Below are 25,577 nucleotides of genomic sequence, written 5' to 3'. Positions count from 1 at the left end.
CGAATTAGTGGCGTGGTGTCTTCTCCAGAAAAGCAAAATATATCTGAGTGTAGGTATATTGTCTGAAACAAACAAGAAATTTGTCTCAACGCCTTACCATCGTGTTTAATATTTTAGAACACTTTGTAGTCTTCTCTTTGCTTGAGAAGCAACATTGGATGCAGAGAAATAATAAATGCACGCACACGGGTGCAAGCATCCGAGCTGAGTGAATTAGTAGAGCTAAGCTCTGTTTCTCCAGCCTACTGGTTACAATACCATCTTACACAGTTTATGCAGCAATTGCGCAATATTTAATCAATATTTCAGGGAGAGTGACTGTCATCACCTTGGTAACTTCCGAAATTTGAGCCTCTGATCTAAATTTTGGCGTCTGGACAACACTCAATTATTGAGCGACCGTAAGCGTTTCAACCAATGCTAACTCGTTCATCTAGGACACAAAAACTCATATGAGCTGAAAATTTTGAAGACAAAGATAACCGATAATAACGCTTCCAAGACTTATACCATTCTACTGTTTACCGAATAGGTAATCCTGACAACACTGCAGTGGTATCACTACATTTCTCATCCTGCCTCCATTTCTCGGGTGATGCACTTCGATTGCCACCAAGGCACCATGCAACGGCTTCTGAATAATCTGGATCAGCCTCCTCAACCACCTCACACTGCCAATCTCTCGTAGCCAGAGGATCATATTCAGCTCGTTCCTCCTTAGTATCCCCTTTGTGCCATGCTTTTCTTAAGGGTTGATCAGCCAGCAGTTTTCCAAAGAATAATCCAAGTAATAGATTCGAATTGATCTAGAGTTTTTGCTAAGCTTGCAGCTACTCTACCTGTAGACGAACTTGCAATAAGCACGCGTGCCATATGGGGTTGATCAAGGAGAAAAATATTAGTATTAGTAGGGTCGGTGAAGAAGGTAATATCCTCCTTATGGAAAGAGGAGGTTAACTAGGGCGTTTCAAGAAGCTGGAAGAATAAAGATGCTAAAGCGAGTGCTATCGCGTAGCGTTGTCGCCGTTCCATCACATGATTTATATCATCGATGTATTCTTAGTAGAGTTAGTAAGAGTCCCCAAGCATTTTCCCAAGGAGTTCAACCATTGATGTATCCCTCCACGCTTCTCCTGACGACCTATCAATGAGCTCCTGACCTTTCTCACTGTCAACTAGGGGGAGTAAGAGTCGCTTCAAATGTCTCGTAAATGTCAATTGTTTGAGTTCTATCTCGTTGCTGCATTTTCTGTACTCAACTTCCGTCTTAGAAAACAACATAAGACTAGTAGCTAGCTTTTGATGATTCTGCAGAGCAGCTACAACAAGGGGAGATACCTCAAAGAGTATGCTAGTAGCCTGCCACGTGGACACTGCTGAAGACTAGGTACAAAGGCATATGGTAATGATTACTGGTCAGGGTTCATGACAAAGCTGTGACCACTGGATGTAAACAAAGAGGCTGGGAATTAACAAAGAGATTTGGAATTTATAGATATCGCCTTCCAAGCGAGCTATTGTCTAAAACACGTTCAAATGTCCAATCATAGTGAACAAAGATTCCTTTGTTTGTGCAACTCATGTAACAGCTTATCTAGAAAAGGAGTAACTTAAAGGATTTGCCTTCGAAGCTGAAATCGACCATCATCTCTTCAAAGTCGTACGCGACCACTATCGAGCGGTGACGATGATGGAACAAGCCCAAACTCTGCCTCAAAAGAGCCGCACAGTGCAGGAGCGCTTTATAACCCTTATTGAGACCATGAAGGAGAGTGAAATATCGAATGATATTTACTATAGTGATGCCATAGACGGTCTAGAGAGATTCACTTTGTGGGCCCTAAACCTTGGGGCTTTGAGAGAGCCTGGCTCTCAGCTATCAATAGAGTACCGACTCGCAGAGGATCCAGATATTCGAATTGCAATTCATCAGCAGCTCGACGATTTCTTAGAAGCTATTGATGATGGTATGCTTGAATTAGCCCGTTTAAACCATGTATCTAACTAACGTCCCATCAGTGGCCACAATTGTGCAGGGAAGTCAGGCAAGTTACGAGTCAAAGGAAGACGACAAAGATATGGAACATCGTGATGGCTTCGATGATACCAAGGAAGAGCCATCCGAAGTGATTTGCACGAACTTCGAGCTGATATCTATGTCCCTGGAGGCGCTCTTTCGAATTGCCGATCTCGTCAGAAAAGCAAACCCTTCGCCACCCTGGCAGCATGCAGAGGACGCTGATTGCCCAAGCAGCCTTCAAACTAGAGTTACTGGAAATCCAGTACCTGAGGCTTTAAACAACGATGATCTTGAAGAAGTACGTTTTCGTACCCGTTAGCAGGCTACATACATAGGTATTCAAGAAGCAGACTGACTCTCCACAGCCTCTACAGCAACCACCAACTGAAGCTCCCGCCCCCGCTGCCTTATCCTGAAGGGCAGCCTCTGCTAAAGTCGTTTGCTCAAGTCAAATTTCAAGCAGAAATCAAGGCAGCCGGGGAGCGGATCAGGAGAGAGATTAAGGACCACGCTCGAACCGAAGAGGCAGCTCGTCTCCGTTCGGAGGCTGCTATCAGGGCGAAAGGGGCCGTCAGGGCAGCTGCTGAGATCGAAGGAGGAGGATGAAGAACTATCGAGAATTAAAGAGACAGATTGTCTTGATATTATTTGTTCACTATTAGCCACACGATTCTCGTACCTCGTTGCTATAATTATTCCGGTCGTGTTGCAGTTACTACATAATTGATTATTATCTCAGGATTGCTTCAAGATACCTATAATGATTGTGATATTCATGTTGTCCATAAAGCGCAGCATTTGGTGACCATCCACTTGACCTCACATATGTAGCCAATTATTAATTTAAGAATATCCGTCTTGCTCAACCCCTCTTCTCGAAACTTTTAGCTAAAAATGTGCAGATATTGTCAACCAATGATTGGTGGTGCTTACGCACATCGGGCATTTGAATTGCCGTCTACTTTATTTTAAATATTTCTTTATAGCCTGGAAAGCAATTGAATCGCCTGCTAGATATAGCGGTGTGAAAAAAAGGTGATATTAAAATGTCTTTCTCTGTTGAATGCTATCTGCTTGGTCCGACAAGTGATGCGCCGAATAGTCGGCTACCGGTAATTCACTACAGGGACGTGTTACCTCAGCCGCAAACAGAGGAGACGACGACGCAGTTCTTAACGAGAACTGGCTGGGAAAAGAGGGTATGTTTCTGTTTAATTAAGTCCTCTCACTTTCTTGATACGCAAACTCACAGGTAATTGTGATACAAGGGAACATGGGGCCATATTGGAGAGCCACATTTCCATCCCAACACACATGAATGCTACGGTATGTTCATCTATGCTCCAACAAATCTCCATGGCAAGGTATTAAATGGTTCTTTGTAAAAAGGCATCTTTCAAGGCCACTCAACTCTCCTCCTCGGGAAGATCAATGACGGAGGCGGCATTCAAGTTGACGTAAGTACTGGCGACGTAATTGTTCTTCCAGCCGGTACTGCCCATTCCTCTCTGCGGAGTTCCGATGACTATCACTACATTGGGGTATATCCGAAGGTCAGTATTTAGAAATATCACTTATCAGATTTCCTCCTCTTCGGTGAGTGCACACTGACAAGCATTACATAGGAATGCCCGAAGTGGACGAATGAGATGGGCAAACGTCCGCCAGCTTCCTTCGTCCAGACCATTGGAGCAGTTGCTATGCCACGAGCTGACCCGGTATATGGGAAGCAAGGGCCATTGATGTCTCTGTGGAACGCGAAGCTGAAGGCCAAGCTATAGCTGTATGTATATGAAAGACATCTGGGGTAACATCTTCATGATGGATTGTCTTCGGCATATGCCACCGCTTGATATGCACATGTACTCCAGCATTCGTGGTACAACTGCTATGAACATTTCTGGTGGATTTCGAATAAGTCCACGATTAAATTCTCTACCCGTATCCATCGCGCTGAATACTCTATATTTAGCTCGCTCTGGACAACCCGACATGTGCCGTCATCGCAGCTCAACGCTCCCTTGACGGGATCAATTACTCCGCAATTGGATCGCTGTTGGGGGCGGATTCTTCCAGCTGAAAGCTTCATCTGACCACGCCAAGCACGCGATCAAAGGATTAGCCCCAAGAGCTACCGGTAACACGACAAGCTTCAAGTTCGCATCTTTCCATCGTGGTCCACTCACAGCGTCCCAACTCAGCCGCTGCGTTGAGCCGTGCGCAACGACACGCTCGCAATAGAGAGCCGTTGACCCCCAAATGGGCTTGGCAAGGGATGACACCGTGGCCATGCAGCTGGTAAGGAGTTCGGTTCGCTCGCAGTATATTGGTTTTGTGCTTTTCCTTTCTTTTTCGTTTTAGGGGAGCTGTTGGGGTGAATGTTCGGATGTGATCGAGACCGTGCTTGTGCTGCAAGGGGGTTGCGCTAAACGACCTGAATATGTGCTGGTATGGCAATGTGGCAAGGATAGAGTGGTCGATGCTTTTGAGAGGCATAGCATTACTCCGTAAAGCGGTGCTTTTTTGATGCCAAGATGTGGATGCAACCACACCGAAAGTTGGTATTGATGTATTGGTTGTAATTGATATGGTCATAATAAGGATGCGGTTCACCCGATTTAATAGATTTGGGACTCATATCTATTGCTCTTGCTCAGCTGCTGAATCACATCCAACAACCCTAGTAGTGGGTAAAAACTTAAGCAACGACACAGATTCTCAAAACTATTACTCAAAACGGACTGGTTAAACCATGTCTTGGACTAAACGATCACAAGAGATATTGTACAGAGACTTCACTGAGAAGGCTGCATGCGAGTCTCAAAGCATGATCGAAAAGCCTTGGAGCCTGGAGGTCTGGGACATACCAGAAGGTAAAATGAAGACCTTCATATCTGTAAAAGAGGAGTCTAACAATATTTTAGATGGGCAACTGCGCGAGTATGTCCAGAACACCGTACGCCGTCTCAATGGCAGGCCGCAGCTCAGAATCGTGTAAGTCTACTGCATGAAGTTGTCATGCTCGTCTAATTGATGAATCTGTCGATGTAAATGAAGAGCAGAGGAGCCAGTACTGATCTATTTTCCAAGTTTTGTACCCTCAGATGGACCGCGGCGAGAAACAAAAGGGTTGATGGTGGAGCTCTTTCACAAATTCGGTATACCACATGACTTTACCGCGGAGAGGGTGCGGTCTATAAACCATAGCTTCAGTCGGAGAAGTGACGAGCAAAACGGATTCAGTTCTTGGTTCCGACTTTCGTACGTATCGGCTGCATCTGCTCGAACTGATGACGAGTCGCGTGATGGAGAAGATGATGCAACTGAGAACTCTACAACAGCTGATAAGTACCCAGAAAGAGAGTCGGCCTTTTTTCTTCAAGCTTCAGCCGATACCAGTGCAACTCTGGTGTGTTTTGATGCAGGGCCAAGAGTGAAAAGAAGGATGTATGGTTTGATGAAGAGCCGGGGATGGACTGATGTTGCCACCAATCCGCAGATATTGTTCGATGTTGCTCTAGAAGGGCTACACGAAGAAGTTGATGATACGGCGCGGAAAATGGAGGAGGAATTTGAGCCGTTAGAAAAGGTGCGTATTCCCTTCACATTTTGTATCTGTTAAATCCTCAGCCGGTAGATGAGCAATGTTAACCCCACAAAACAGTCTCTCGTTCAACTTGCAGGCTCTGATGGCATGATCTCAAGTCCTAGAACACAACATGAAGAGCTGTACTTGTTTGCGAGGCATGCGACAGAGTTATCAAGGGCACTTGAGTCTGCGTTAATGATCAATGAGGGTATTCTTATGAATGCCAGCATCAGCATCCCTTCAACAACCTCTATGGGCAACCCACCATCTCCTTCAAACAACATTAGCATTAGTCGGCGGTCACTTGTTGACTTACAGCTGAAGGAGTGCCTCGAATATCGTCGCACACTCTTTCACTCAACCCATCTACGACTCTCTCACCTTCAGAAACGAATCGAAGCCGCTACTGCTCTAGCATCAAACTTGGTATCGCAACAACAGTCCGCAGCAGCGATACAGGGTCCAGTTTCGATGAAGCTTATAGCGGCTTCGATTCTAATATTCTTGCCCACGATTACCGTTGCAACCATCGCAGGATCGGGGTTACTACTATCGGAACAATTAGACGAAGAGGGCTCATGGGACGTCAGCGCAACACCGTTATTCTATCTGTTATGGTACATTTCGATACCGCTGACACTCGTGTTGGTTCTCTTGTCACTTTGTTGGCTGTGGTGGAGGCGAGGCAAGAGTGGCAATATGACACAAGCATCTTCGTGGTTTCAAAAGGTGATGATTTGGAGGAGACATACGAAAGAGAAGAAGGAGCACGATGAAGAGTCGAGTATGCCGGTTTGAGCATACGAGACTAGTGAAGCAGATTAGCCATTATGAATGACTCTGATCCATGTTCAGCTTGTTACTTGATGGGGGTAAAACAACATGCAAGATGAACTAGCAGAGGAATAGCTCGCATCAGTTAGCATGTTCCTTGTGCATTATGTAGTTCTGTATCTACTAGGCTGCCACGTATGTATCAGCAGGCAGTACGGAGTGAACTCCGAAGATTAGACAAATGGAGTAGTATTAAGAGCCCATTTTGAGTCTAAGAAGCATCCGCTAATTGCTGTAGATAATGGACGTAGTAGGAGAATATTATGGTTCGGTTTGATTACTGATAGTGAAATATAGTATCCAGGTTCACTAATATCTGACATTTACCTATTTTGATCTGCCTGCCTGGTATTACTATTTTCGTCTGGTATATTGTTTTACATGTACCTTATACAGTACAGACTACAAAATACTTCTCCTTTTCTTCCATCTCATCTCCTTAATCGATTAATGTCCACGCTAGGCCAATCTCTAGATTCTAATTCCAATCCTGCCAACCTCATCCGTCGACTTTTAGCGCAAAGTTTGGTACAGAATACTCGGGGCATCGTACAGGATACTTTTCTTCATTGGCTGACGCCCTGCCGCTGTGGAGTATCCGGAACGCATAGCCAAAGTGCCCCGGACTCCCTCCCCGTCTCTCCAATCAGCTGACTGGAGAATCAAGAGCAATTGTCCAGTCAAATGTTTGTCGTATCAAAGCCCATCCATCCGCCTTTCTCGCAACTCAACCGGATTGGCCGGGCGACTATCGCTAACAGCATCGCTGCATAGCTTCGAATCCATCACAAGACGAAAGTCGCTTAATGGAAGCCCAAAATCGCGCCGGTCCTTGAATCGCCATCCATCCATCGCTTAAGCCACAAGAGAAAGGGCTGAGTTCAGCTGCCGCAAGCATTCCATTCCAGCATGCTCCATCTCCCCCAGTCGCCTATAATTCAATCTCCACGGATCGGGCTCGGGACGGATCGAGGTGGCCCTTTGTCATTAACACCGATCAGTCGCTCTCCTCGATAGCGCACCATAACAACGTTGACGACAAGACATCAAGTCATCAACTACGAACACACACGACTACGATTACAACGACAAACACGACGCCGTCCGGTTGACACACAAACACAATGGGAGATACCACACGCGAAGAAGAGCGGCGGCGGCGCAGTGCCAGTGCTGGTAAGGCGCCAGCAACAGACTCAGATCCAGAAGCTAAGGTTGCAGAGCCTCGAAAGCCCTCCATGATGGTGTCAGGAGATCCTCCTAACATCGAGGAACAGGATCCACCGCTTGATGCAACGGACAGCGACGACGCTGACGGCGACGACGACGACGACGAATTCGATGGCGGTGATACGTACTCTGCCGAGTCTGTCACTGTACGGAGTAGCATATGGGAGCACGAGTGGGAGGGAGGACGAAGGGTGTGTAGTCCTATGCCTTTGCCGAGTCTATAAAGAGCATGTCGCTGAGTACAAGAAATTTGCTAGTATCATCACTATCGCCACGGTCGCTATCCCTTACCAAACGACGAAATCGAGCAGGAGCGAGAGTATTTGAAACATGTGATACACATGGAACTCGTCAGCGGCAAGCTGTTCAACTCTCCCATTGCGCCGAATCCACAACGAATATTGGACCTTTGCACCGGCACAGGGCTCTGGCCAGTAGCGGGTAAGCTTTGCGACTCTCTTTGTTTCTTCCTTCAAGGTCCTCGATTATTTGCTAAGGCAGAGGTAGTTGCCAAAATGTATCCAAGCGCCGAAATCGTCGGCCTTGACCTCAGCCCGATCCAACCACTAATGGTCCCCCCGAACGTACGGTTCCTAGTCGACGACGTGGAGGATGAATGGATGGATCGCGGCGGCTACGACTTGATCCATCTGCGCCATTCATGCATCTACTTGAAGGACGTCGACAAGATGATAAGGAACAGCTATTCCCACCTGAAAGAAGGTGGTTGGCTTGAAATCACAGACTACTGCAGCTTCCTCCGATGCGATGACGGCACAATGCCCGAAAACCACCCACCGGCGCAAGTCGCCATGATGATGCACCAGGCCCTGTCGAGATACGGCATGAATGCCTATGTCATTAACGAGCTGGAAGATAAATTTAAAGCCGCGGGCTTCAAAAATATCCAATGCCGAGTAATCAAGACGCCCCTCGGCAATTGGCCCAAGGTACCGTAACGCTCAGACAAGGACGTGCTTCTTGAACATGTAGACTAACGTAGTATCTCAAAGGATCCCCACCAGCGTGAAATAGGAATCCTCTTCCGCGATGCCATCAACGAGCTCGTCGGCGCCCTCGCCGCCAAACCTCTCAGAACGCTAGGATGGGACGACACCGAGCTGGAAGTCTATCTCGCATCCGCACGGAAAGCTCTCTGGGATAAAAGGGTGCATTGCTATGCCAACTTTATCTCTTGGTGGGCGCAAAAGTGATTCTCCTTCCACCGCATTCGCCTCCTTTCCGATTTTCTTTTCCGTTTTCACCTTTTTTCGTTCAGTTCTCATTCTACTACAAAGCAAGCGAGCGAGCATTGTGTCGTTACATTTTACATCAAAGACTGGGTGGACATATATCAGCATTTCGCGTACGAGTACATTCAACGGGGTTTACACATCTGGGGCGTTAGGAGAACATTAATTTTTGGAGAGAAAACTTGCTCTCCTTGGAATTCTTTTTGACTTATATATCATGTTCAAGGATAATGCGTGCCCTCTTGTAGCAGAACAATGATCTGAGGGCTTCAATATACATCCTTCTTAACTCATTATAATACTCTACCTAATCTTATACAAGAACACTATAACAGGATCAAATCATTAATGTCAGCTCTCAGTTCAATGAGGGTTTTAATAATTAGTTAAGCTGCACTCATTCATTCCCCCAGTAGAGAAATCCAAAAGCTCTTACGTGACGTATAACTCAGCTAGAGCGTACTATACTTTGAAAGTTACTGCTTCAAACTTCAGACTTCAAACTTCCTAGACAGTCTTATATCGACAAGTCCACACCTCACAACGACCGCTCACTTCTCGAACCAGGTAATTAAGTAGAGTATTCAATTTTTAATCATATTGCTTATAGAAGGTGTAAATCTATCATATAAATGCCAGCTGAAAAACCGCTATGATCGCCTTGCGACGTAACCATCCATCTCTTTATATGTTCCTCTCACATAAATCTCCCGCCCACAAATATTCTTCGTACAATCCAATCGAAAAACTTATACCGTGAGGATCTTCTCCATCTCAATGGTGATATGACAACAAATAAGAAATGAGACCAAAAAACTCAAATCGTGGGAAAATATGGAAAAAAGAAGATGCCAAAATAAGCCTTATACACCAATCAAAGGGTATCCCAAATCCTACGCCGCCAGTTCGCAATGCTAGATACTCCAAATAAAAGAGAAAAGTTGATGCAAGACTCCACCATCGCGATGCGGCAAACTGTGAATAAAAAAAAAATAGAAATGAAAAAAGTTCCGTGTAACCGGCATGAAGCGACTAGTCCAAGAATAGAGCGCGCGGTTTCATAGAGAGAGAAAAAGTAGAGAGTCAATGGGTCAAGAAATGGCGCATAATGGCTCTCGTAGCCCAAAGGCTCGCATTTGAGCCCAATCGTCAACCCATTCGACCATCAGCGACTTGCACTCATTCTGGCCCCGAAATCCGCCGAACTTCAGGTAAGGTGTGTCCAGATTAGAGCACATTAGCCGATGGATACCAATCTGGCAAAGGTCCCTGACAAGCTGTGCAGTAGAGCGGAAGAAGCAGGTTGATAACAAAGCAATCGGCTGCCGTTTCGGAGATTTTTGGCCGCTGCGTCATCTCTCGGCCTTCCGAATTGAGTAATGGTTTGCTCCCATAAGATTGACCTTTTGTTTGTCGCCCAAAAATCCGCAACATATTATGAAATCAAAATGCCAGTGAAGCCATCTGCAGCGTCCCGCAACAAGGCTATTCCCAGGTGGTTTGCCGAGGAGAAAATTTTTTCAAACGCGCATGCATTGCTTTGGGCCGTGTCGCGAATGCTGAAAATTTTTCAGTGTTATGTTTCACCCAGTCAAAGCATGCCAGCTGTCCGGATAGGTTGCTGCCCTATCGGCCAATGCCCATAGCCGGTACCTGTTAAGTAATAACGGCGGCCCGAAACGCATGTTGACGTTTTATTCTCGGTATAGTTCGTGACATGTTGCCGCAGGTGGGTGTTGTCCGACTCGTGTTCCGTGGCTCTCCAGGGCTCGGAGGCTTCCAAAACCCTTCCATGTGGAGACAAGGGTGTTCAACTCCATCCCAGTGCCGAATCTGCCATGTGTCACTGGAGTCTTATCGCCACCCTAGCGAACAGCGAGCGGCTCGCCATTGGCAAGTCAAATCATGCTATTCCCTGGTGATTTTGACACGGGCCCACAGTAATTCTGTGCGGTGGACCAAATCGTCGGCTTTGGTAGCAGAAAAGCTGAGAGGGAAAATCAGGGTCTGTCTCGGATCACCAAGCCAGCGTTCGCCGATGTGTTGGTCGTGGTCGGCAGCCAATAGAATCATGGCAAATCGCGTTTCGGCCTCATGAGCTTTGCCTCGGCGCGCAATGTGTGTGTCCGTCCACGAGTCCAGATTCCGGCGAATCCCACTAGCCAGCAATTGGCAGAGGAATCCATCGCTCTGGAACACCATCGGCCCCAATCTCATAGGGTTTAGTCGATGTCTTTCTGGGTGGCAGTGCCCAGCGCGCACGTCCAGGCTTGCTATTGTCCAGCTTGCCTCGCCGGCGCATAATCATTTCCATGACGGCAATGCGAATGAAGTCGGGATTTTCTCGCATCTCTCGCTGTCGCATAGCAGGAAGCGGAGTGACTGAATCCTGGGCCGGCGTTACTGCAGGCTGGCTCGCGGGAGTCGATGGAGATAGCGGTGAGGTGGATGGATACGCATTGCGCGCCGCGGCATCTGTGGGTCGTGTGCGCTGAATTTTGTAGGTTTGCATTTGAATGGATGCGGCAAAAGTGCCGGGTTGTTGCAGAGGTCGAGACTGCGTCTCACGCGACAGCCTGGTGGTTGGATTCAGGTACCGGCGTAGTTCGGCAGATGGTATTTCCTCCGTGACGGGTGGTCGACGCTCGTCAGCGTAGGGCACCTTGGGGTCCATGGTGAGGATAGAGCGGGTAATGAGATCATCGGGAGGAATAGATGGAAAGTTGATGCTTGAGAAGGATTTGGCTGCTGATCGCAGCGCTCGTAGTGATGCTGTAAGATTGGACTTGAAGACTGCCCGGAGCGGCTTGAACTGTATGAACTGATATGAGGTTGGTTGGTCGTCCTCAGGACTTGGGAGGTTCAGCGAGTCCAGTTCATCTTCGTCTCGTGATGGCTCAGGAGAAAGTGGGTGCTCGTCGATGCTGTCCGGAGGAGAGCGGATAGGCCCAAGCGACCTACGGATGGGGCTGGCCTTTCTCCGGTGCAGAGACTGAGGGCTCAAGCTTCGAGGGGACTCGACAGAGGAAATCACATCGGTGCCGAAAGAGTTGCCAAGAGATGGCATGGAATCGACAGAAAGCGTCCTGGCCATATGGACGCTTCCGCAGTCGCTGCCCAAGAAGTCCTCGTCTAGGCTGTCGGGGGGCGACATCAGCACGTCCATCGGACTGCCGCGATTCAACGACCAGCTAAATTCCTTCTCTGATAGAGAGCTCTCATCAGCAATGATGGCATCGACGGTTAACAAGCGGTCCTGGCCACGCGGTTTCCGCTGCGCCCGTCGGGGCCGTGGGATGTCAGTGACAGCCAACAAGGCGGCCACCGACGGTGATAGAGATTCCGGCGAGCGGACATTGTTTGGGACCTTGCGGCGAGGGGTGTTATGGCGTCGCACGGGATGGACAGCATCGAAATGTCGGCTACGGCTGCCTGGCTTTGGGATCTGGACGGGGCTAGTTGGTGTCGTTGGCCGACTCGTCATAGTGTCTGAGGCAGCAGACATTGGCGAAGACAATCCGTGCTTCCCCATCTCCGCATCGATGTCGGAAGGCGAAGGTGATTCAGCTCGGATAGGTGTGACGGTGATTGTAATCGACGATGGTCTATTCCTGCCCTCTGCATGCTTTGGGCTGCTCGCGTGTGGAGGAAGAATGGTGACGACTGATTTGGTGGACTTGGAAGAGACGGTAGAGATGGAGATGTTTGTTTCCGCTATCGTGGGCTTCGAAGAGAGAGACTCGGTTGATGCTGGAGGGCGAGCAGAGGAGCGAGAGGCTGTAGAGACGGTGGTGGTAGGGAAGAGTGCAGGAGTGGGAGTTGGAGGGAGCCTCGGACGAGGAGTGTATAGCATCATGGCGTAGGCACGAGCAGCCGGGGGACGATGGAGACAGCCCGAGACTCTAGTGGAGACATGCCAGTTCCCAGAAGGGTCGGGCGCTGTGTTCCAGGCGAGGCCTTCTGGAATACGGACACGGACGACTTTGCGCCTTGTACAGCGTACTTGCCGCGCTACTCGGTCGCGCGTATGTAATGCGAGGGTGCCACTGATAGCGAGTACCTGTACCAGGGCGGGTGCTCCGTTGTGGTACCGACCCGTGCGTGCACGGAAAAGTTGGCCTGAAGGGGAAGAGTCAGGGAAGCGGGCTGGCCAATGGCAGGCGTGCGATTAGGGCTAACGGCTGGGGCGGATTTAGGTAGGTAAGTGCAACTGTCAGGCGTCCTTCAGTGGGCAGGCGATTGGTGCCGCAACCGGCCGGCGGTGCCTTGCAGTGTAAATGATACACTGTAATCGTGAGGGAGCAGGCGGCGGGGGGGCGGTAGCCAAGACTTGGTTGTCGATAACACAGTGCCTCTGCGGTGGCACCTACTCCGAGCTACGGAACCGCCGGTCGGGTGCGATTAGCTGACTCGCCTTATCGACGATGCGTTGTTCGCTGTTCTGCTCGGTGAGAGAACGGAGGACTTTGGGAAGGCGAAATGGAGAGTAATGGAGGCGATGGGGACGAGTAGATTAAAAAAAAAAATGTCAAGTGGCTCTCTTCTTCAACAAAGTTGACCGATCGTGTCGAACAAAGAATTTCTTCCCACCAACAAAAATACGGGGTACGGGGTAATGACGCAGCGGCGAGACGGCGTGCTTTAGGCCTGAACAGGGACCCTTTGTTTGCAACCGACAAAATCAAGAAAGGGCCAGATGATAAGGGTCAGGGCGATCGAGATGGCCACCGGATACGCACGAGGCACGATGATCTGCGTCTACCGGACAGAAGAAGCAACATGCAGCTGAAGGGAACAAGACCGGCAGACCAAGAAGATGGCGACGGCCCTGCTTTGTACGTTTACGAGGCACGAAATACCAGCAGGGGTGCAATGCATACGCAAACACTAAAGCCGCAGTTTGAGGCATCGATGCTTCAACCTCAACAAAGTTCCATGGACCCCCAAAAGGCCCCCCATTCCCGATGCTCCTCCCGGCCCCGTTTGCTCGTCGATTGTGGCATGTAGCAATCGACGCATGTCCTCTTTTAAGCCGTGCTAGTACCAGTATGTGCTGGCCCCCGGATGGCCCCAGGATTATAAGCGGATTCACGCAGCGCAACTTCTTTCTATCTCTTGCTGCCGTGGGTGGTGCATCTCGGTCGGGCAGCTAAGCAGCGCTTGGGATATGCAGGGCGTCCTTGGCCGGCTCATGAGATGCCACTGTGCATTCGAAGCACCTCGCTATCATATGATGGTTGATGCGGCGTCATAGAGCTATTGGATGGCTGACACGGATGGCTTGCCTTGGATCTGAGTGTGCTGGCCGGGATAAGCCAATGAATGAGCCGTCCAGGCATTTTGCTGCCTACCACGCTCTCGGACACGTCGGTCTCGTTATTTCCATTACAGGCGTTATCAACAGCTACCTGGCCACGTCGAAAGCAAATGTCCAGGTAAGTTTAAATTGAGCCTTTTTCGTCTCGCCAGTGGCCCCAAACTCTAACCCCTGCATAAACGATATCGTAGCATTTCAGACCTGCATTGCTTGCCATTTGTCCTCGTACAGACAGTATCGTATGTACGGTATCAAACTCAGGCTCCGATTCTGAGTCATATCTCTGACTGAATCTCAAGGCAGCCTTGCCGTTGACTACTTGCGCAGTCACGGTTGAGGGCGCATCACACGGCTAAGGACATGACCATGACCATGCCCAAGATGTCTGGTGCCCAATAACAGGCAAACACACTCCAGCCAGAGGGTCAGCCAACCACACACGTGCAAGTCCGCGTGCTCTCAGCCATGCTTCGCTGGCTGACTTGTCTCATGCGCAAATTTCTTGCGGGGGGTTCCTTCGACACATCCCCTCCACTGTGAGACGTCCATGCGTTGTGCAGCATCAGCAACGGCATCACACCCTCTTTATCATGCAAAATAGAGGGGAGAAGCTGAAAAACTTTTCATTCCTCATATTCATATGCAGGCCGTCGAAAAAGTTTGCGTTAGGGCGCACAGCATCGCCCGCCAGCCCCCGGGACGCATCCGTACTCGTGAAACTCAACACAAAAAAGCGTATCCTGTTTGAGTGGCTCTTGGCTCTTGGCCGTGCCTGTATCATCGACTCGGCTTATTACAGATTCTGCCATGGACCGTCTCGTACCTCGAGGGGTCTTTTTGTAGCGTTATTACTAAACCCAGGTACCTCGTTGTCGTCTCACCTTCTGAAGTCGTCTTATCAACGGTGCCCCATTCGCTGCGGTTTAGCTTCAGTTCGTCCACCACGATTATGCCGTCATCGTGGTACTAAGTCGTACCCATTCTTGGCCCTTTGCCTGCTGTTAACGGCTGGATCTCTGTTCGTGATAGGCCTGGGCCGGATGGTACGTACCATGGAATGCGGGGAGGATGCCATCCTTCTCCATACTGCTCCGCTTCTTTTACGGGGCATGTCTTTGGCATCGCGACATTTCCGTGGACCGTTCAGTCGACATTTACCTGGATTTTTTTTTTCCCATATCGACCCGTCTTTTTGCTTCGATCTCTCAAATCATATCCGGAAAGCAAGCGTGTGATTATACTCTCTCAGGACTCGTTATCTTCTTCGTGTAGCCATTCATATATCCACGTGTTCTGTCATATCTGAACTTTGTGAACCCTCGTCTCATTTCTCTCATCTTGCCCCCCTCATCACCGCTCCGGTCGTACCCGTTCGATGCCAACCTTCTTTTCTGAGACGGCACAGTATATTAATCGAATCCTCCTGCAGCATGCGCATCTCTACGGAGCACTGTTTATCAGTCGGGTAATCGTCTCTCCGTCGCAACCACCGCTTGCAATCTAATCTGGTACCTCATCAAATACGACGCCGAAGTCCGCCTTGGGCGCTTGGTAATCGAACGAGTACCTCTTCCAGCGGCGGTTAATGAATTCAGCCATATTTTACTTCAACCATGTAAATGAATATCGTTTTTAAAGTGCTTGGGGATAGACTAGTATCAGCTCCAATAACCAGCTGGATGGCTAGATTGGATTACAGTGCGATACACTCTGATCTACCATCGTCGATGTCCACGATGAAAAATCGGATCAACATCGCTACGCGAGTGAATGGAGTCGCACCAATGACGTCTATCCCGTAGAAATGAATGCGACTGGCGTATTGCCTGATCAATGCCGATGCCTTGCAGTGCGTATCTTGGAGCCCGCGGATATAGATACCGCTTTAGGGCAGCATCAAACTCTGCCCTGTTTAATTGAGCCAGCTGTAGCAACCAAGATAGACTGGAACGGGACTTATTACTCGCTAGCAACGAAATAGCCATTACCAGTAGAGCAAGGGCAGCGGATGCTTCCTGTTAGACGTGAGTTGAAGTGGCATGGTCCTCTTTCCACGACCAGATCTATTTTACCCTGATGTAGACGTTTCTCATGCTGCATGTACCTCTTGTAAAGGTAAGATTCCACATTTTGTAAACATCTCGGCATTATTTCATTTTGGCTTCCTTTCATCAAGTAGATAGTATGATCAGATTGTTCCATGATTTCTCTATTGCAAATTATATTTTTTCTGCTACTGAGTGATCTATAAGCCAGAAAAGTTCCGTAAGATGGGAAGAGATACAGATATCACCAGCTGGAGAGACTGCTTAACAACATCTAGTAGTATTACTGATGCTTAGAGCGTAACGGCTTACAGTATCTTCTATTCTTTAGAAGGCGCAAATTTTCTCATTTATGAAACTACAACTACCAGCCGTAACTCTCAGCGTACCAGAAACTTTTCTGAACTGCTGAAACCTGAACCCTAGGCCGACAATCATCATCGCTTCCGGCTTCACAATAGACCATCAAAATATCGGTGCTATAATGGTCAGTCAGTAAATGTAAGCGCAGTTATTGGAGACTATTATTCTACTCCCCATTGCAAATGTCGTCGTAGCCATCACCCTGGGCATCGCATCCCCGGTTACAATAACCGACATAAAAGACTTCTTCTTCGGAATCAAGACACTGGTAGAGAGCGTGGCCTGGATGATCGATGGCGCCTTGGCTGGGATCAACGTCGTTGGTTACGATGACAATAAGGTCGTTTTTACTCCAACCTGCAGTATGTGTTAGAAAGCCCAATGCATTTACAGATATTGTTCGAGCAGCTTCACCCATGTTTTCCAAAGCATATCCACAGTACAGCTGGCCGCTCATACAGCTCTGTCCATGAACCACGGTAGTCAGCCCTAATAAAAATAGAGGCATAGCGGAGAGAATTTGAGGAGACTTCATTTTATATAAGGGAATAAAGTACAGGTATCTGTCGAGTTATTGAGAAGATCCAGCGAAGCCGAGTGCCGAACCGAATGGGACATTGTCCATTTAATACCTCTGGGCCTCAAGTAGTTGACCGCCATTCCTCCCTTCTTGATCTTGGGAAGTTTCATCCATGATGTCTTACTTCTAGTGGGTAGTGACAAATACAAGACATCTAGTAGAATTCGAAACAAGTGCTCAGTTTTTTCAGTGTAGATAGAACCGCTTTCCGCACGGACTCCCTGTAGTTTTATGGCCAGCAGAAATACAGTGCAAAATAGGTATGTAGAAGAGCAAGTACTATTAACTTATTTGGTCATAGCTACATATGAAAAGCCATCTTGGAATAAAGGTATTCTTTCTCTTTTATTCTTTCTCTCACCCCAATATATGATCACGTTGATCTAGTAGTAACATTACTACTTGACACGATATTACTCAACGTGGGCCTATTCTCGAAGAAAATGATGCGTTACTTTCCATTATAATTTCCCAATTGTGTCCAAAATAGCCATTTGCAACTAAGTTCGGAGGATCTTCAAGGCATTAGTCAAATCCACAATCTTCTTTGTATATCCTTGACGGCGCTTCTTGACAGATCTGGTCTCACCAACAATCTGTTCAAGTTGCTCAGCTTCTAAGTTGATAACCCAATCCTGGGTGAAAACCTTCAAGGGGCTGGAAGGGCCACGCAACAGACAGTAGTCAACAGCGAGCTGAAAGACATTATCGATGAACCGGTCCGCGGCCAGGCTGTAGTAGGCATGAAGAATGTCATGAATCTCTTCTTGCAACTGCTCCACATTGCTTTTAACTTCCACAGCCTTAGGGATGTCGTTCAAATTAATCATGGGCTGAGTCCCTACGAATTGCTTACTGTCCTTTCTAGCCTTGGGGCGTAGTAGTTCCGTGACTCGGTATCCCCGAGCCTTGGACAGCGCTTGAGCGAATTGCTTGTTAAGAGTATAGGGTTGCTTGCACTGCTCGACTTCAACCAACAGTCTCGCCTGGTCCATTGCCTTCTTGTAGCGTTCCCCTAAGCTCTCTATCATTGCGATCCACAACTTGTTACGGACTTGCTCTTCTGAACAGACGGAACGGAGTCCGGCGACGATGAAGCGATGGAGAGTGATGATGATTCTGCTCATGTAGATCTTCGTCATGTCTCCCCACTTGCGTGACTGCTCTGCAAACGCTGTAGTAAGGAAGTTTGCGTTGAACGTGCCCAGGTCCAAGCCCCTGGATTTCAGGTAGACTTCATTGATCCATTCACTAAAGTTGTCGCACGGCACGGGCATGGATATCTTCTCCGGAGTAATGACATCAGCTAGTTCAGCAAACTCCTCTGGCGCAATATCATCAACTCTTGCTTTCTCGAGGAGCTCTCGCAGTTCGTTCACCATCGGCCCGGCTTTATCATCACAATCATCAGACTTCTCGACTTCTTCGGGCTCTTCCGCCGATCCAAGTTTCTCAAACTGTCGCGAATGAGCACTCTCATGGAAATCAGCGCCGAAAATATCGGTAATGTTCACCACGTGGGTGATGAGACGAAGCTCATCTTCGTCGAAGCCCGTGTTTGCGTTATAATCAGCCATCAATGCTGCCCTGGCGCGATCCTGGAAAGCCCCAGCAATGCTACAAAGAAAACTTCGTTGCTCGCGCTCATCCTGACGAGGTGGTCCAAGGCTGTTTAATTCTCTCTTGCATTCTCGAATTTGGCGACTGACATCTTGGATCAATGTAGGAAACTCGCGTTTGGTGATCTCAACCAAGAGTGACCTGAGCGTGTCTTTAAGGGCTAGAATGCCCACTCGATCTCGTGGAAGATCAGCCCATGGATGCTTTCGGAAAATCTTGTCAAGCTCCGAAGGCCCTTCTAAGCCGCTGTTCGGTCCTCGATTTCGGACAAGGAAGTAGCCAAGATTGAGTGGCCGTTTTTTGCCCTGAACAAGGTTGCAGACGGCAGCTTGTGCACTGGGTTCGAGTACTAAATCGGGCTTGGTAAGAACACCGAGAGTACGTTCGCCCTTCTTGTCGTATTCTTCTGCAAGTTCCAAGATCTCTTGGGTGGCAATGTCGACATTGCTCGGCAGTACTGCTAAGATGATGGTGCGGCCGTCTTTGATATATCTCTTGACCAGGTCTCTCACCATGGCCATGTCATCTTTGGTGGTTCCTTGCATAGTGGTGCGGAAAATTCCGGGGACATCAATGATGGTGAGATAGTCCTCGTTAGGTCCATAAACCTCAATCTTAAGGACATCCTCACTGAACACAGTGCCAATTCCGGTTGAGATATCGGACCGTACACCCATCCTTTCATTGGCCTGATATTTCTTGAGCTATTGGAGTTGATCATAGCCATTAGGGTCTCACTCACCTTCTTCAAGATGTCTGGAAACTGTTCCCGAAACTCCAAGCTTGAATGCACCTGTCTGTGGAATCCCTCGACATGCTTCCTATGGTCTTCCGATGCGTGTGGCCCAGGAATGATTCGTACTTCAACAGAGTTGCTGATATCACGTCGCGAAGTGATTTGCGTTGCATAACGAGTGCAGAGGCTTTGGTCTTGAGGAAACGGGATTCCGCTCAGGCTTTCTAGCAAAGACGATTTTCCAGAACTTTGATCTCCGACCACAACAAGCTATTTCATCTGTGAGCCTATGTACAATCGTACTAGATATGAGACTTCTGGGCTTACCTGAGGCAGAGGCACATGTTGACCAATATTCAAATCGCGGAGCTTGTCGATTTTTTCAAGCAACGGAGGGTTTGATAGAGTAGTGATATCCTGGCTTGCTGTCATTTTTCAATTTATAAGCAGATTGATGATAGTATTATGGATGTTTTTCTGACGAAGATGAGGTTTGGAAAAGCATTATCTTCGCAGAGGAACCAGCGTTTAAATAGTGGAAGATTAAAACAAGAGTGAGTGTATCTTCAAGAAGCATCGTCTTTACTGTAAGCGAAGGAATCGTCTGTGATGTAGAGGCTCTAACAGCAAATGAGCAATCAAAAGCTGTGTCGTGGCAGTGCCTCCGCATTAATATACGGCTCGGCTCTCAGTTGGCTCTTTTCGAGGTTTAGTATACCTGGAAGAGCATCGCCAGGCTGCCATATGCATGGTTATGCAATAGTTTCAGTCACAGGAACGAGAGGTTTCACCGGAAAAGAGATGAGTAAGGCAGATTGTCGTCATGCGATAATCCGAGCGCATTTCTATTGATCCTGATATCAGATGCGGGAGGCCCTCAAGTGAGCCACACATATGCGCTCTCCCTCAATTGGCCAATTTTGAGGTTGTGTCTGCATCAAGCCCCACACAACATACTTATTGAGTCGCCAAACAATGTTCTTGTTCTGCAGTTAGGTCGATAAGGCCTGCAAGGCTGCATTTCTCTCCTCGTATTGGTCAGTTTTGAGGTTGCCTTCTCATTCAGCCCCATACGACAGTACCTAGATATATGTAGATTAGACACATTAGGCACAGCCTCATTGAGCGTGCAAGAGGCCAGCAATTTGCCTCTGTGTTGATTTGAGTTAAATCAGCCTAACAAAAGAACCGTTAGGCAAAAGGTATAAAGCCAAAGGTCATCTCGCTAAGGAAAGCAGTTCGAGTTTCTTTAGGCAACAGAACCTCTCCCGCCTCAATTGATATACTTCATTTCCCATCAACAGTCCTGGGCTCATATAGATTGTGAAGGGCCCAGGACTGCACAGGTCTCAAAATTCTTTCTTTTTAAACAGGAGCCGGGTCTCCTGTCCGTTGAGCAGGAGGCCCAAACCGCCTACCACTGTCAAGCAACAAGCCGCGTGCTTGTAGAGCTACATGTCAACCCACCTCCCGTTACTGCTCGGATGACTACGATCCTTCAGCGCTCTCGTCAGAGAACTTCGAGTGTTTCTGCTGTGGTGAGTGGGGATGCAACGACACGTGCGAGATTTGTATCGTGTGCGGAAGTTCCCTACCACCCTCTACCCCCTCGTTTTTGTCAGAGAACGAGAGCGCCGACAGTGTCCATTCGGGATCAGGAGTTTTATATAGTGCTCAACAAGACAGTTTCTCAGGCTACAACCACTTTGACGCCTACAACCTCCCTCACTCTCCTATACTGGATTCTGCTCATCCTTGGGATGAAAGCCAGCAGCAGTCCAACGACCCAACCTCAGCCAAAACATCGACAGGCCGTCGCCATGATAAAACTTCTCACCACCGTTGTGATATTTGCAAGAAGAGCTTCGTTACCAACAGCGTCTTGAAGCGTCACTTCGAAACCGTACATGAATATGGTCAGGTCTATTGGGCGTGTACTGTAAAGAGCTGCAAGAAATACGATAAACCAGTCACCAGGAAAGATAATCTCATACGGCATTGCAAGACGAAACACCCAACGGTGGATCTCAGACATTTTGGTCTCTAAGTATGCACGCATCTGCGTCTCTTTAGCTGGCAGGCAATGGTATAAAGCTCCTCAGGATCGAAGGGGCTTACAATGTCTTGTTATCGCGATAGAGGAGCAAGATCGTCATTGCAGATCATAGCGATAGTGAATCTCTAAATCATCTAGTTCTAGACTGGTGATCTCCAGATTGACGAAGCGCGACGACTGTATTTCATTTTAGACTAAAATTTGAGATATAAATAAACGCTGCAGTACATCTATCATGATTGATGCAGTCTTGCGAATACATGTTGTGACCATCCATTCACCGCTCTCTGAAGGGGTGCACCATATAGTTCATGTATCCCCCTTATTTCTGAAATAAGCCAGATTATTGCTAACATCTAAGGGAATCTGTCAGTTTATTTCATGTTTATTACGCTTCTACTTCTATCAATATAGATGTCTATATTTACAAACATTGGAATGTTAAGGTGATCACTAAGTCTTACCTCTTGAACCGTATGATACACGTTTTGTATAGGTCCTGTCTTGGCTATTGATTACTGAAGGGTAAGGGAACTTGTACGTAGTGAGTAATTATTACCAACCAGCCATGGATAGTTTTCGCCATTTCCGTGAAGAAAACTTAGATATCCTGCATGTATCCCCTATTGGATTCATCCCATATATGCAGGTCGGCTTCACCATGATCATACTCATCAATTCGTAGCCAAGTTATCAGATGTTCACGTGGTAGGCCTCTTCATAAGAGACTCGAAAAGGCTGCAAGGGCACAGATTGTGGATCCTTCTCGCCTTGCACGTCCTTTGAACATTTCCTAAGTTGGGAGACAATCGCACTCTTTCCGCGCCCTATGGAGGTCATTGAGAATCACCTTGAAGGAACTCTCTTTAAGATTAGCATGAAGGTGTTACATTACCCTCAGTCTTTTCTAAACCAGAATGTGTTGCTGCATATGTCCCCTGCTGCTTCTCATATTGGCTGGTCAAAGCAACCGTGAAGCCGCTGTTAGGATCGGCACCCACATGAAAGAACAAGCCAAATCAAGAGGCTTACTAGAGATTTCTCTTCTCCATGAACCCCCTTTCTTGTCGGGAATCTGCGGTTAAAGGACTGTGCCCAGTCAAGCGCCCCACCTGTCAATGTCCGGAACCCCAGATCGGCCCACGAATGGCCGAGGTAATATTGAGAACCATACTTGAGTTCGAGGCAGGGAATAGTGACTCCGTTATCAGATGTGTGTCGATACACTGTATCGTCAAAATCATGGCCATATTAATTGTGATATACTGATTGAAGCTGTCGAGAGTGAACATTTGTGCAAGCTACGAATCAGATTAGAACGATAAAACGAAAGTAGAGAACTACAATACTTTATACCGCGGCATAGACGTACTTGGCTGACTGCTGTCAACGTCCAAAAAAGGTATCATTTCTCATTCCATCATTTAATCCCTGGCAGGTGGTAATGGAATCACATACAGGGCGGGAAATACACAACAAAATCTGCCTCACCACCCCACGCACCCTCGTCCCGTCTCCTGGATCTATCCACGGGCCACCTTCCACCTACTTCTTTCATGTTTCTCGAAAGCGAACTTTTTGGCTCAAGTCATTCCATAATTCTCTCGGTGCCATCCTAGCTAGCTGTTTCAAGACCATGCGACCACCTGAGCCTGCAGGCGGGAGATGAATTCAATCTAATACATCTTGCATGAAACTCGACAGTCTAAAGTACGTCAGAGTTTCTTATTCGAGAAATTGGAAACGAGGTCGTCACATTGAGTCATTCATTGTTACTGGCGCATCCAGCTTTGTCAACCGCGTTCTCGGTATTACACTTGAAAGCATCGAAATCCAAGAATGAAATTTAGTCCCCAATCGTAGCCTTGAATAATGCTACCACTAGAAATTACAGATAGGGGCAGTACCTGCATCAACCTGCACTAATGCGGACTGTTTTCTCTGCTATGCATTCACAGATATAGGTCAGATGCGACTCCACACACCTTTTCAATGAAGGATTCAATGAATCTCGGCAGAGCTGCTCGACCGAGCTAGAAATGAAGGAAATATGCACGTGAGATTACGCATCGATGGGAAGTGTCCATTTGCTCCAACGATTGGCATTCTTCCATGTTCGGACTTATCGCTCTCGTTCTCTAGGGCATCATCAATAATGGAGCCTTGGTTACGCGACGGATCGATGGTGTAAGCCCCTAGGGCCACCCTTTAAGCGCCTTTCTCAAGGGGCGATATCCGCGGTTAACACTACTCCATGTGTCAATCGATGATGGAGGAGGGTCCGCGTGGCAAGCAAGGACTTGCCACAGAGTATCATCGCGTCAGCTCCATCTTACCAGTAGATGACACGATGGTGCCTGGTGTTGCCGATGAAAGCAAGCATACATCTACCAAGAGCTAGAAAACAACAAAACTGCTCAAACAAAAGCGAATGGGCTTGTATAAAACATTGTTCATATCTAATGCAAAAGGACTCGCGGCCAAACTCCGAGCCCGGTGTTTGTAAGCCCAATCGTGGTTGGCTCATCTTGGTCGCCGACTATAAAAATAAAAATCCATGCATGGTATTATCTAATGCCACTTACATCCTACTAATCATTGGGCACCGTTGCTTTCCCCGGCAAAGCTTGCCATGTCCTAAACGACGACAGTTAGCGCGGCTAGTTTCAAAGCTTGCGAGAAACAAACGTTCTAGCCGACATGGATTTTCCCGCTCAATAGCCCTTCGGCATAGCATTTGCTCTTCACGGTGAACAAGAAGAAGAGGCTGAAAAGGTCCACTTATCCTTCCCCTGTGCTAATTGATTACAGGGCTGTTGACCCACCCCCTTATTATTACTCGTACACGTTCGCGCCGTTCTGGTGAGATACGACGGTGCTGGCGAGGCGTTTTTTAGACCGCGAACCTTGGGGTTGTTTATCAATCAGAGAACGAAGAGAAACAAAACAGCTCATGGTCTTGCTTGACACCTTGTTTCTGAGCAGTTACAATTCGGGCTAATGTGTGCTGCCGATCAATACCCACGTCTCAGACCAATTTCTCATAGCATCTGACCCTCACCACCTTCTAGCGCAACAGTATTCCGGAAATACATCCAACCAATGCAGCTAACCAAGTTTTTTTTCCCACGAGGGAGGTGTGACACGTTCATTTCAGATTTGGTGTTCTTATGTCTGCTCAGCCATGTGAGTGGTCGACTCGGAAGAGGCTTGGAGTGGCCCGGCTTTCTATACTTAGGTGGCGACGTGATACCGGCAGGGGGTCCAACTAATCAATTACCAGAAACAGGCACAATCCCCCCATATTTCACAGAATAGTCGTGCTAGAAGCGGATAACCGGCGGAGCGGTCCAGGCAAGCGGTGCCAACCAGAGGCTATGTGCCGCACTAACATGAATCCCGGGGGTGGAAAGAATCTGCGGCGCCTTGTTAGAAGCAGCTTACATGGTCTCGTACGTTGTCAGTGTCAGCGCTAGCGAGAGACCTTGGATGTTTGGTAGAGTCGCGTGAAATCTCTGCCGCTCCAATGTTTTCTCATCAAAGAAGCTATCTAGAAATGTTGACTTGATGGAATGATTTGATGTCCAAGAAGATGGATTGAAAATGCAGCCGATTAGAATACTGGCTCAGCCTTGCTTTGAAAAATAGACCATTGTGAGCGGCGTCATGAAGATGTAGGGCTGAGCAGGGACCCCAACCTCTGGTTTGGAGGAGGCAAACCGGAATCCATGTGGGAGCAGGGTGGATTTCGAGGTGGAGGCTCTGAGATCCATGCCCTTCATCTCCTGATTGAACTGCTTGCAGCGTTTCAAGGCGATATGCCAGGTCTACTCCGTAAACAGCCGCCAAATCGTTCATAAGCTCGCTAGGCCCCCAGCTCACCCCCGTTCCCATGCAGAGCTCCTGTTTTCTTGGGGCTTGCTTGAATGTCTAG

At 48.0% G+C, this 25,577-nt stretch overlaps 9 protein-coding genes across 9 annotated transcripts; 5 read left to right on the top strand and 4 right to left on the bottom strand.

The window, feature by feature from the left end:
- Nucleotides 1-1,762: 1,762 nt before the first annotated feature.
- M431DRAFT_6509 (hypothetical protein) lies at nucleotides 1,763-2,436 on the top strand (the record flags this gene model as incomplete). Its single annotated transcript, XM_024921678.1, has 3 exons — nucleotides 1,763-1,967; nucleotides 2,020-2,318; nucleotides 2,386-2,436. The coding sequence occupies 3 exons, from the start codon at nucleotides 1,763-1,765 to the stop codon at nucleotides 2,434-2,436; spliced, it is 555 nt and encodes a 184-aa protein (XP_024773970.1).
- Nucleotides 2,437-3,066: 630 nt separating this feature from the next.
- Nucleotides 3,067-3,801, top strand: M431DRAFT_88275 (hypothetical protein; the record flags this gene model as incomplete). The annotated part of the gene is made up of 4 exons (XM_024923889.1): nucleotides 3,067-3,219; nucleotides 3,289-3,346; nucleotides 3,410-3,573; nucleotides 3,646-3,801. The coding sequence occupies 4 exons, from the start codon at nucleotides 3,067-3,069 to the stop codon at nucleotides 3,799-3,801; spliced, it is 531 nt and encodes a 176-aa protein (XP_024773969.1).
- Nucleotides 3,802-3,970: 169 nt separating this feature from the next.
- M431DRAFT_454292 (hypothetical protein) lies at nucleotides 3,971-4,652 on the bottom strand. The gene has a single exon (XM_024915301.1). The coding sequence runs from the start codon at nucleotides 4,613-4,615 to the stop codon at nucleotides 4,139-4,141; it is 477 nt and encodes a 158-aa protein (XP_024773968.1). The 5' UTR covers nucleotides 4,616-4,652; the 3' UTR covers nucleotides 3,971-4,138.
- A 501-nt stretch (nucleotides 4,653-5,153) lies between these two features.
- M431DRAFT_118235 (hypothetical protein) lies at nucleotides 5,154-6,477 on the top strand (the record flags this gene model as incomplete). Its single annotated transcript, XM_024912030.1, has 2 exons — nucleotides 5,154-5,613; nucleotides 5,704-6,477. 2 exons carry the CDS (start codon nucleotides 5,154-5,156, stop codon nucleotides 6,405-6,407), a joined length of 1,164 nt encoding a protein of 387 aa, XP_024773967.1. The 3' UTR covers nucleotides 6,408-6,477.
- Nucleotides 6,478-7,930: 1,453 nt separating this feature from the next.
- Nucleotides 7,931-8,887, top strand: M431DRAFT_87134 (hypothetical protein; the record flags this gene model as incomplete). The annotated part of the gene is made up of 3 exons (XM_024923765.1): nucleotides 7,931-8,114; nucleotides 8,181-8,623; nucleotides 8,687-8,887. Coding segments are annotated over 3 exons (828 nt in total), but the record flags the coding sequence as incomplete, so codon positions are not given.
- A 2,197-nt stretch (nucleotides 8,888-11,084) lies between these two features.
- Nucleotides 11,085-12,410, bottom strand: M431DRAFT_88193 (hypothetical protein; the record flags this gene model as incomplete). Its single annotated transcript, XM_024923882.1, has 1 exon — nucleotides 11,085-12,410. One exon carries the CDS (start codon nucleotides 12,408-12,410, stop codon nucleotides 11,085-11,087), a length of 1,326 nt encoding a protein of 441 aa, XP_024773965.1.
- A 1,640-nt stretch (nucleotides 12,411-14,050) lies between these two features.
- On the top strand, nucleotides 14,051-14,716 carry M431DRAFT_454115 (hypothetical protein). Its single transcript, XM_024915300.1, has 3 exons — nucleotides 14,051-14,361; nucleotides 14,435-14,482; nucleotides 14,543-14,716. Exons 1-3 carry the CDS (start codon nucleotides 14,167-14,169, stop codon nucleotides 14,597-14,599), a joined length of 300 nt encoding a protein of 99 aa, XP_024773964.1. The 5' UTR covers nucleotides 14,051-14,166; the 3' UTR covers nucleotides 14,600-14,716.
- A 2,101-nt stretch (nucleotides 14,717-16,817) lies between these two features.
- M431DRAFT_496231 (hypothetical protein) lies at nucleotides 16,818-17,186 on the bottom strand (the record flags this gene model as incomplete). The annotated part of the gene is made up of 2 exons (XM_024917467.1): nucleotides 16,818-17,008; nucleotides 17,066-17,186. 2 exons carry the CDS (start codon nucleotides 17,184-17,186, stop codon nucleotides 16,818-16,820), a joined length of 312 nt encoding a protein of 103 aa, XP_024773963.1.
- Nucleotides 17,187-17,731: 545 nt separating this feature from the next.
- Nucleotides 17,732-20,019, bottom strand: M431DRAFT_87692 (hypothetical protein; the record flags this gene model as incomplete). The annotated part of the gene is made up of 3 exons (XM_024923825.1): nucleotides 17,732-19,540; nucleotides 19,594-19,857; nucleotides 19,915-20,019. 3 exons carry the CDS (start codon nucleotides 20,017-20,019, stop codon nucleotides 17,732-17,734), a joined length of 2,178 nt encoding a protein of 725 aa, XP_024773962.1.
- Nucleotides 20,020-25,577: the final 5,558 nt, after the last annotated feature.

This window comes from Trichoderma harzianum (genome assembly GCF_003025095.1).
Source record: "Trichoderma harzianum CBS 226.95 unplaced genomic scaffold M431scaffold_7, whole genome shotgun sequence".
Classification (NCBI taxonomy): domain Eukaryota; kingdom Fungi; phylum Ascomycota; class Sordariomycetes; order Hypocreales; family Hypocreaceae; genus Trichoderma; species Trichoderma harzianum.
The sequence above is the reverse complement of the archived record's forward strand: the minus strand, read 5'-3'. Positions and strand labels throughout refer to the sequence as shown.